General features: G+C 47.5%; 1 protein-coding gene across 1 annotated transcript in view; it reads right to left on the bottom strand.

Moving 5' to 3' along the window:
• The window catches only part of LOC144504805 (potassium channel subfamily K member 2-like), a 168,275-nt gene that overhangs the window by 16,566 nt on the left and 139,627 nt on the right, over positions 1–12,082 (bottom strand). The window contains exon 5 of the mRNA XM_078230550.1: positions 9,482–9,668. Coding sequence (XP_078086676.1) covers positions 9,482–9,668 — 187 coding nt within the window. The remainder of the gene's footprint in view (positions 1–9,481; positions 9,669–12,082) is intronic.

A 12,082-nucleotide genomic window follows, 5' to 3' on the forward strand; every position in this document is an offset into this window, starting at 1 on the left:
GTAGCATAAAAACGTGGGGTTAGCGGAAAGGACCTGGATAGGATTGTTGTTGGTGCAAATTCGATGGGCCAAATGGCCTCCTTTTGCACTGTAGGGATTCTATGATTCTAATATATCCTTTATGAGATTTGGACATTGTCCTAAACTGCAGGAATATGACGATTACCCTTTTGAAATGGGCAATCTCTGCCTACAAGGATGCCCATCCCAATCCATCAGTGGAAGGAAGTGAAGTCTACAGACACTTTGCCGGGCTATGCCTGAGGCCTTTCTCATCCTGAAGAAAAAAATGAGTAAACTTCTTCAATTCCTAAACCATGGGCAGAATTTTCCCAAGTATCATTTCGGGCGGGAAAGCAGGTGCAATCTGGCATGAATCACATTGCATCCTAGAATCATAGAATCCCTACAGTACAAAAGGAAGCCATTCGGCCCATTGAGTTCGTACCAACCACAATTCCACCCAGGCCCTATTCCCGTAACGCCACACATTTACTCTGCTAATCCCCTGACTTGGGTCAATTTAGCATGGCCAATCAACTAATCCCATACATCTTTGGAGTGCACTGAAGGGACCCCCATGTGAAACACGCCAGTATGGAGTCCCCAGGGCTCACTTGGACTGACTCACAGCCATGCGCTGCTAACAAGGGGGAGTTCATTTAAATGCTCCCTTTGCACTCACAGCCAGTCAAGCCAGGAGGATGGCAATGCAGAGAGCAGCTCCATGCTTCATGAGGCAGATCTCAGAAGGCTTCAGTGGAAGAGAAGCGGGTCACCCTGTACCCCCAAGTGGGTAGACGTCCAGATGCAGGGAAGGAAATGTGCCCTGGGATGTTGTGGCTGCTCAGGTAGTTGTGAGAACATCCAAGGGATTGAGTAGGCAGGGGTGCGCTGGATCCCAGGAAACAGCTGGTCTCTAGCCACATGTCAAACCACTGGAAAAGTTCTCTCAAAGTTGCTGGAGATGAAGAGGCAGAGCCAGGAACTGCAGGAGGGTGTGACAGCAGCATTCTGGCTTCTGCAAGGCCATTTGGAGGAGTACCGCAGCCTTCAGGCGCAAGAGATGGTGCCAGCTTTGCATGGCACCCAGGCCAAACCTGCAAGGGCAGTGACCACAGTGGAAAGCCTGGGGCAGGAATTTGTAACCATGAGTAGCAGGGTCCAAGGCATGGCCGAGCCTCTGAGGGCCATGGCTTCAGGCTTGGAGAGCATGGCCTAGTCAACGAAAGCAATTGCAGAGAGGCTCCACAGCTAGGTCCAGTTGCAGAGGTCCATTGTTCAGAGCTCTCACACCATGGTGCAGACAATTTCGACCTCCAGGTCTGACAGCGCCACATGACGCAAAGACTAATGGAGCTCACTCCAGATGCCCCACCATTCCATGGAGTGGCCCAGGGGCTCAGGAGCATCCCGAGGGAAGAGGATGCGCTGGAGGCCATCCCAGGGCCTTCCACCGAGGAGACACCAGCTGTCTCCCCTTCTGAATCCCCCCCTTCCGAACACTGGTGCATATCAAGAGCAGTGGGTTGAACAGGAACTACATCCTTAACACCCAGAACCCTTGTCCACACCCCCCCAGAATAGCGTTTCCCCTTCCCCCCTCCACGGGTCATAGTGCCAGGGTGATGGACTTGGCTGTGTCAGCGAGTGACTGGGACCCTCCAGGTCCCGGCCCTCCAGAGGATGCCCGCCAAGGTGCGGAAACAGCAAGCCACCCCCACCTCTGATGTGCATCCTGGGAGTCACCTATATGTAGCTCTAGGTCATGCAAGATTAAGAAAATTTAGGAGCACCGTGTGGGTGAAGGCAGACACAGTAGTTAGGGATAGGGTAATTGGTATTGTAAATAATCAGCATTAAATAATATTACACCTCAAAGCCACAACTCCATGTTTGACTCATTTCCCACAGGGAGTGTATCGCCTCATCTGTACACAGAATCTCCTGCTGGCCCCCCAAGTAATTCCAACAGTGAGAACTATGGAGACCCATAGTGACAGACATCCTGGAATGAGAGCCTTGTCACTCACTGAATCTTAGGCCTTGCACCACCCCCCTTCCCCCACCCCCTTCACCCCCCCCCCCCCCCCCCCCCCACCCCCTCCGCCCGCCGCCTCCCCTCCTCCCGGAACATTGGGCCAAATGGTGTTGCCCCTGATCTCACTCAGACATGAGCCCAGACGTCTGTGTGCAGTCAGAAGACAGGCAGGAGTCAGGCTTAGGCAGCACCAGAGCAGCATCACAGTGAATGGTCATCACCCACCCACCTTGGCAAGTCACTCGCTGACACAGCAAACCCAGGCCCATCACCCTGGCGCAATGGCAATATGACCCGTGGAGGGGCAGAAGGGGAAATGCTATTCTGGGGGGTGTGGACAAGGGTTCTGGAAGGGTAGACAAGGGTATTGGATGGGTGGACACGGTTCTTGTAAGGGGGATGTGCGGGTTGCAGGTTCCCTTCCAGAGGTGGGGGCTGTTAGCTGGAGCTGCTGGACACCAAACCTCTTAATATGAGCATCTGGCGGCAATCGGGGCCTCCCTGGACTGCCTGGTATGCTGGACCCTTGCTGCCACCTGTCTATCCTCCGGGTCCTCCTCTGGCTCTCCCTCCACTCCCTCCTGGTCTGCCTCCTCCCCAGAGGAATATGCATGGTCCTCCTCCTCCAAAACATTGCTCCACTGCTGCACAAGGATGTGGAGGGCACAACAGACCACGATGTGGGACAACCTCCGGGGGCTGTACTGCAGAGCACCGCCAGAGCAATCTTGGCAGCAGAACCTCATCTTGAGCATGCCGATGCACCACTTAGTGACAGATCGGGTGGGCAGTGTGGGCCTCATTGTAGTGGGTCTCCGCCTTGGTCTCAGACCTCTGCACTGGTGTCATCAGGCATGACCTCAGCGGGTAGCCCTTGTCCCCTACGGGCCATCCCGGCAGCCTGGGGTGGTCCTCGAAGACCCTAGGCATATCCATGTGCCCCAGGGAGAAGCTGTCATGCTATCATACTCAATACATCTGGGCAGTCAGTGCATGAACTGTGACTTGTAACCAGACAGTGAGTCGGATGTTAGCCCTCTCCCTCACCCTCAGGATATCTGTCCCGTCTTCTCTCTCTGAAAGACATACAGCCAGCTCCTTCCACATTTCAGTCGTGGAAGTCCCTCCCACCCAGAATTTGACCCCTGGCCATTGGCAGCAGCATGTGGCAGATTGGGCTGAGCTCTGCGGTCCTCATGTAGGTAATGAGGGCGCCTGTGAGAAGGTCCTCATTGGGGAACACTTGCAGTATGATTCCTGGTGCAAGCTAGTCTCCAGGAATGGCAGGCAGTTCATACAGAAGAACCCTCCTAACTTCCATGTGATTAGATATTACAGTGCTCATTGTAGGAAGCACCTCAGGGGGTTTATGCAGTGTGAGGCGCTGTGTTAATATCTGACAAGCTCCCTTGATTGAAGCAATGGCTGCCAGACCTGGTTTTTGTAACTGTTGGTGAGGCTTGGGATGGAAAGTCAAAAATAACCCATAGAGCCTTTCAAGCAGATGGAGAGCAGGGTAACCAGGGCAAAATTAGTGAGCTTTGCAACTGGCATCATTGGCAGTCCCTCAAGGGCCTCTCAGCAACCAGTGAGAATACTTGCCACACGAGCCCCAACCCAGCGGGGAGCCCTGACCTGCGGACATCCAGCCCCCCAAGCCCTCCCATAGCCCCTGCACCCCACCCCACCTCACACCATGGCAGCAGCTGACTTGCCCTTTTGCACCTTGGAGGTTAGTGCTAAGCGGTACTCACCTCCTCGCTCACCCTTACAATCCATGGCACCTGGACCACACGTCAACGGATTTGTGCCCGAGTGACTTCCCGCTGGGGAGGTGGGAACATTCCAAGAGGGGGGGATGATTGCATGCCAAACTCGTTAAAGCAATTGAAATCAAGTCATAGAATCCCTACAGTGCAGGAAGTCAATCTCATGCTAAGCAGCCTCGCGCCTTTTCTGGGCGAGATCCGGTTTACACCAGTAGAAAGGGACCGGGAAGATTGCAAACCGTTTGGCGCCAGGCGCAAAACCCATCGTTGGGCCTGCATGCGATTTTCCCAGATTACCGCGATCTGCACCAGACTCAACGCAGCCAGTAAATCACAGCCCATGTGTTTTATAAATGAAGTTAAATAATACCGCCAGGATTGATTACCTCAGTCGCCAGTTCCATCAACCAATCTGTTGACAGCATTCCAGTTAAGCTTTAGCTTTTTCAACCATGATCTCCCAAATAGAGCTGGAAAATTACCACAGTCCACATGGAGGGGCAACTCTGCTGTTGGTCCACTCAACTCTACGGTGACCATTATGTAAACTTTTAATGGCACAATCTCTTTTGTGTATGTCCTTAAAATAGGCCAGGTGTAAAGGGAGGTGCTTCAGCTTGGTATGTAGTCTCAAGAATTCAAGATTCAGCAGCACCAGTGTCAACCTCCATCTTAATAGGTTGTCCACTTAACTTTGGAATCACCCAGAGTCTATGTGATCCGCCCTGATAAGGGGCGGCACAATGGCACAGTGGTCAGCACTGCTGGCTCACAGTGCCAGAGACCTGGATTTTATGCCCGCCTTGGGTCACTGTCTGTGTGGAGTTTGCACATTCGCCCCGTGACTGCGTGGGTTTCCTCCGGGTGCTGCGGTTTCCTCCCACAGTCCAAAGATGTGCAAGTTAGGAGTATTGGCCATGCTAAATTCTCCCTCAGTGTACCCAAACAGGCGCCGGAGTGTGGTGACTAGGGCATTTTCACAGTAATTTCAGTGTAGTGTTATTGTAAGTCTACCTGTGACTAATAAATAAAGTTTAGATATTCAGTTGGACATGCCCGTCTTCAAAGACGTAATTCTATTTTTCCATATTGTAAATTATTTTTGTAGAATTCAACTTATTCTTCTTCATAGTTCCCAGATTCTTCTTTTGAATATTCTTCTCAGGGGAAGCTGATCTAGCCCAACAAGCTTTTGCAATGTGACCCATTTTGTCACAATTCTTGCACTGACTATCCTTGCTTCAGCAGGTCACTCACTGAATGGCCCCTTTTGGCACATCCGTGACATGCTTGTTTCTGTTTTAGCTTCTTATGGGCACTTCCCAATTTGTGGGTCTTGATTCCTGCACCAAATTGTGAAGCCTCTTTAGCAGTCAGTTCCAACGACGCTGCGATTTCAACTGCTGTCACAGTCAAAGCATGTTCAGTAAGCAATCCTCTTTGAATAGCCTCATTTTGGAGACCACAAACTAGACAATCTTGAAGAGAACCTTCTCATGACTCACCAAACTCACCATGTTGTGCCAGCCTTTTTAAGGTTGCCACGAACTGAACAAAGCTTTTGCCTTCCACTTGATTCCTTCGGTGGAACCTGAACCAATCTGCAGTGATCAGTGGCTTTGGAGAGTAATGCTCTTCAAGGATCTTTGTCAAGTCATCATACGTTATGGATCTGGGCTTTCCTGGATGAATCAAGGATGGAGCATCTCGTACGCAATTTTATTTGCTTGTTCAAAGCACTGAAAACATTCTGCATAGGAACCCCATGATTCATTTTCTTCATGGAAAGGACACTTTTGACAGGTCATTTCTCTTGCAGGCACCAGCAACTCGACACTGCTCAGTATATATTTTTTATACTGTCTTCCCAGTACACCTCTTTTTAATTGGGAGACTGTTGACTTTATGGCTGGAATTTTACCACCCCCGCCGGCCATGAGAATCGGAGCAAGTGAGGGGCGGACCATGGAAAGGTCTGGTGACCTTGGGTGGAATTTTACGGTTTTGGGGGGAGTGAGGCCATAAAATCCCACCCTATGTTTTTTTTTCCAAAAGACTCCAACTGTCCAGTAAAGCATCCACTCTTTTCAAATATGTTAGATGCTGCCTGGAATCTCATCCTTTTCTGATCGGAAAAAAAACCCTCTTTTAAAACCACACGAAGAACTTTTTCTTACTTGGTCTCCCTGGTATTTTAATCCTGTTCTCCAGCCCTCTAATATTCGAAGTGTGAGGACCCACAATTTTTATCTCTTAGGATCTTTCCTCAATGTTCTCGATGGTCCTTTTCAAATAGGCAGGCAGTAACTAGTGGGATGCCACAGGGATTGGTGCTGGGACCCCAGCTAAGGATATCAGAGGTAGGTTCTTCACGCAGAGAGTGGTTGGGGTGTGGAATGGACTGCCTGCAGTGATAGTGGAGTCAGACACTTTAGGAACATTTAAGCGGTTATTGGATAGGCACATGGAGCACACCAGGATGGTAGGGAGTGGGATAGCTTGATCTTGGTTTCAGATGAAGGTCGGCACAACATCGTGGGCCGAAGGGCCTGTTCTGTGCTGTACTGTTCTATGTTCTATGTTCTATTCACAATATATATTAATGTTTGGAAGAGGGAACAAAATGTAACATCTCAAAGTTTGCAGACAAGACCAAGTTGGGTGGGAGGGTGAACTGTGATGAGGATGCAGAGATCCTTCAGCATGATCTAGACAGGTTGGGTGAGTAGGCAAATCAATGGTAAATGCAGTATAATTTGGACAAATGTGAGGTTATTCACTTTGGAAGCAAAAACAAGAAGACAGATTACTACCTGAATGGCTGTAAATTGGGAGAGGGGAATGTGCAGCGGGACCTGGGTGTCCTTGTGCACCAGTCACTGAAGGTAAGCATGCAGGTGCAGCAGGCGGTAAAGAAGGCAAATGGCATGTTGGCCTTCATTGCGAGAGGTTTCGAGTACAGGAGCAGGGATGTGTTGTTGCAATTATACAAGGCCTCGGTGAGGCCACACCTAGAATACTGTGTGCAGTTTTGGTCTCCTTTTCTGAGGAAGGATGTTCTTGCTCTCGAGGGAGTGCAGCGAAGGTTTACCAGGCTGATTCCGGGGATGGTGGGACTGCTGTATGAGGAGAGATTGACTAGGTTAGGATTGTTTTCGTTGAGGTTCAGACGAATGAGGGGTGATCTCATAGAGACTTATAGAATTCTAACAGGTAGATGCAGGGAGGATATTCCCGATAGTGGGAGTGTCCAGAACCAGGGGTGACAGTTTGAGGGTTCGGGGTAGACCATTTAGGATGGTGATGAGCAGACATTTCTTCACCCAAAGAGTGGTGAGCCTGTGGAATTCATTAGTACAGGAAGTAGTTGATGCCAAAACATTGAATGTATTCAAGAGGCAGCTAGACATAGCACTTGAGGCGAATGGGATCAAAGGTTACAGGGAAAAAGTAGGATTAGGCTATTGAGTTGAACGATCAGCCATGATCATGATGAATGGTGAAGCAGGCTCGAAGAGCCAAATGGCTTCCTCCTGCTCCTATCTTCTATGTTTCTATGTTTTTGTTTGAATCAAAATCCCGACTCACCGCCAATTCTTTTTCTGTAATGTCCTAATTATATTGTGGGTCGTGGGTTTTAACAGAAAGAAAAGACTTGGTTTGCACAATTAGATTCAAACAAACACACAGCAGGTTGTATTGAAGAGCTGTTCTTTGCTCTGCACAGAATACAAAACTGAAAGTAAAACAGCATCCTGAGCATATACCCTAATGACATCATCCATCAAATCATGTGATCAGCTTTTACAGCAACCGGCAACCCTTTTAAAATATATAACAGCCTGCCAGTGTGTGGCTGGGTGGCTATTGGAAACAAGGACTCCATGCCCCATGATGGAGTTGCAGGAATCAAAGGCTGCAACTTTATCACCATTGTTCCTGAGGAGGGTTTCTCTTCCACTCTGATGTGCTACTGGCTTTGGCCCTCTTTATTTGCTGACTTCTCTGTAGGCAATCAAGGGCACCTCCATGTTGAGGCAACCTCATGCTTGCCTGCTACCCTTGCAAAGCTGCCCTTTCCCAATGGGGCTACTGGCCGGACAACATTGGCTTTCCCTTACATCCTGCCAGTTCTCTAATCTGCCCACCATCCTTAATTGGATCGAGTGCTCAGAGCTTATTTCTTAATTTGTTGCCTCCAGGAATATCGTGCCCAAAGTCCCACCATGGCCACTTCTAGGTTCCTGACCCAGACTTAAGGCCAATGTGGTTGGCTTCAGCATCTATAGGGTGGCACGCACTGCTGTCTCACAGTGCCAGGGACCCGGGTTCGCTTCCTGGCTCCGGTCACTGCCTGTGCGGAGTCTGCACATTCACCTCGTGACTGCATGGGTTTCCTCTGAGCGTTCCAGTTTCCTCCCACAAGTCTGAAAGACGTGCTGGTTAGGTGCATTGGCCATGTTAAATTCTCCCTCAGTGTACCCAAACAGGTGCAAGAGTGTGGCGACTAGGGGATTTTCACAATAACTTCATTGCAGTGTTAATGTAAGCCTACTTGTGACACTAATAAATAAACTTTAAACTTTAATGCCAGATGCATGTCCAGTCTGCAATACTGCGGCAGCACTGGATTTCCATGCAATTGTATTGAGACAGAGAATGAGAAAGATGGCCCATGTTCAGAAACAGATGGGGTGAAAACAAGAGAATTAATTGATTAATAGATTGTTCGCCAGAACTCAACTCTGACAAATGGTCACCAATTTGAAACATGAATTGTGGTTTCCTCTTTATAGATATTGTCAGGTCAGCTGAGTATTTTAATCATTTTTTGTTTTTATTTATATCTCTTAGTAACTCACAGCCTTAGGATATATTTATAAAATTATTGCTACTTTATCAACCAAATATCAGCTTGGAGCTTGTACTGAAATTTCCAGCCCAATCTTTGTAGCATGCATTGGTTTAGACAGCCACTTCCACTCCCCATTTCCACTTTTTTCAACTGCATCAACGGTCAACTTTATAAATTATTTTTTACTGTTGTAACTCCAGTGACAAAAAAAGGCTACTCATGCAGTAGCCATCCAAATAGAGGGAAAATTATGTGCTTCATGAAGGTAGATATTATTTATGGAGCTAAAATTTATTTATTAGTGTCACAAGTAGGCTTATATCAACACTGCAATGAAGTTATTGTGAAAATCCCCTAGTCGCCACACCCCGATGCCTGTTCGGGTACACTAAGGGAGAATTTGGCATGGCCAATGCATCTAACCAGCACGTCTTTCGAACTGTGGGAGGAAACAGGAGCACCCGGAGGAAACCCACGCAGAAATGGGGAGAACGTGCAGACTCCGCACAGACGGTGACACAAGCCAGGAATCGAACCCGGGTCCCTGGCGCTGTGAGGCAGCAGTGCTAACCACTGTGCCACCGTGCTGCGCCACAGCTATTTGAAACTGCAGTTAAATGAATTAAAACTAGTATTTAATATTTATAAATCTACGGTAATACTAAATTTTAACATGCAACTGAAAAAAGAACAGGTGTAAATTTTCACCTTTTTTGAAACAAAAATGAAATCATGACATTTTCATGCATTTAGAATATCACATTATAGTTAAAGGAATTATTTTCTTTTATATGGACAAGTAGAGGCAAATCTTACCTGCTACAAAGTCACCAAACCCAATCGTTGTCAAGGTGATCACTACAAAATAGATAGACTCCAACGCTGTCCAGCCTTCTATATGTTTAAAGATGATGGCAGGAATAGCCACAAACAACAGACATCCGAACAATATGAATATAAAAGTGGAGATGACACGAATTTTGGTTTGACTGATCTTCCATTCCTGCAAAAGAGAGGGAGGGGGACAGATTCTAAAACGTGTCCTTTGTTTTCTGCCCTGCTGAACCTTTTTTGAACATTTTCAACTCAGGACCATGGAACAACAGATTATGAATGGAAAATTCCGCATTCTGCTAGTGCCGTGCTACGGAAGCTCTGAGGCAAGAAGATGGCGGTGTCCATGCTTCTCCAGAAACCCCTTATCCACCAAGGTATTTTAGGATCACTTCTCTTTGGGATCACCCAAGCCTGAAGTGACTCAGTTTCAATAATGCCTCCAGTGGAGCATTGGTATGTCTGCGAGCACTTTTTTGGCCTGGTGTTCCATTTTCCTTGTTCAGAAATTGCAGCAATTGATTTTAACAGCAGTACAAGATCAATTCATCACACCATTCAGCAAACACGAGGCCATGGAATTCATTGCCAGAGATGCCCTATTGGAAGTCTCATACTCAACTGATCAACAAGATGCTAGACAGGATATTAAAAAAAACTTGCATTTATACCACATTTTTTCATGACCCAAAATGCTTTCTAGCCTATGAAATACATTTGAAGTGTAGTCATTGTTCATAATGAAGGGAAACACAGCGGCCAATTTGCACTCAGCAAGATCCCAAAATGACATGTGTAATAAGACTAGAATTTTTTTAAACTCATGTTCCTTGCTGGAAAATATTGACAAGAACAACAGGCGAACTTGCCCTGTTCTTCATCGAACAGTGCCATAGGATCATTTATTTCTAACTGAGAGGGGAAACATGGCCTTGGATACTAGCTTCAACACTGAAGTTTCAAACTAGATTGGGTGTTCAAATCTCTGAAGAGGGTTCTGACTCAACGGCCAAAATTTGCCAGCAGCTCTTGGATGACAGGATTTCTGCCCCCAATCCTGTGGAATCCATTGCCCAGTTTTGTGCTTAACTGGTACTTAATTTGGCAGGTTTTATTTGGGGCTCTCGCCAGCTCTCCAGCTGTTGGGCAAGACCCCTGTCACTTGCATTTCCCCATGAAAATTTCAGTGTCTGTGGGTGGAATTTAATGCCCTTCTCTGAGACACATTGGAGGCAGGGAGGGCATTTAATTGGATGGAGGATGGGGACCCTGACACCTTCCCACATATGTGATAAATTATGAGCAGCTTTCCCTCCCCACCATCAATTGAGTCTTTTAAGTGAGTAATTAATGCTGAGTCAAGGGCCACAACTGATAGCCACTCGTATTCATCGCAGCGGTTCGGGGATTCATCGTGTGGGAAGCCCAATGAACAAATTCTATTGGGGTCATCACTTAGTGCTCCCTCGCCTATATACTATGCGGTACAGTGGTTACCACTGCTGCCTCACAGCTCCAGGGACCCAGGTTCGATTCCTGCCTTGGGTAACTCTGTGTGGAGTTTGCACATTCTCCTCGTGTCTGCGTGGGTTTCCTCCGGGTGCTCCGGTTTCCTCCCACAGTCCAAAGATGTGCAGGTTAGGTTGATTGGCCAGGTTAAAAATTGCCCCTTAGAGTCCTGAGATGCGTAGGTTAGAGGGATTAGCGGGTAAATATGTGGGGGTAGGGCCTGGGTGGGATTGTGGTCGGTGCAGACTCGATGGGTCGAATGGCCTCCTTCTGCACTGTAGGGATTCTATGATTCTATAACTGTCGGTGTGGAGTTCTCTCTGTGTCTGCATGGGTTTCCTCTGGGTGCTCTGGTTTCGTCCCACAGTCCAAAGGTTAGGCAGATTAGCCACACTAAATTGCCCCTACACAGGATGTGTAGGTTAGATGGATTAGCCATGGTAAATGTGTGAGGTTACAGGGATAGGAGGCCTAGGTAAAATACTCTGTCAGAGAGTTAGTGCAGACCCGATGGGCTGAATGGCCTCTTCTGCATTGTAGGGATTCTATGATATATAATCTGCTACCTGATTACCTACATAGATCCCAAGAACTGCACAAATGCACTTAGAAAATATAAATGCCCACTTTTATAGTTCTATTTCTACAAAGTTTCATGGCATTTAATTTATAGTGTTAGCTAAAAGGTGCTGGAGAATGAGCACACTTTCGATATAACCATTTATTTCAACATTTCCATGGTGGTGACAGGCTAGACAGGATTTCATCATTATACCTTCATGCAATATCAATCATCCACATGATTGGGAATCAGTGCAATGAGACAGAAAAAGGGCATGTTATACGACTGTACAGAGACAAACAATTGTGTTTTTTTAATGTCCCTATGAATTGCAAGATACACTGCAGCAACTTTCTAAAGCTCCTTCAAAAGCATGTTCCAGACCCCCAAATTCTATCATCAAGAAGTACAAGGGCAGCAGACAGGAGGGAACATCACCGCCTGCGCCATCTTAACTAGAAAATATATCGCCTTTTCTTCACTGCCACTGGGTCAGGATCCTGGAACTCCCT

Source organism: Mustelus asterias, chromosome 15, assembly GCF_964213995.1.
Source record: "Mustelus asterias chromosome 15, sMusAst1.hap1.1, whole genome shotgun sequence".
Classification (NCBI taxonomy): Eukaryota; Metazoa; Chordata; class Chondrichthyes; order Carcharhiniformes; family Triakidae; genus Mustelus; species Mustelus asterias.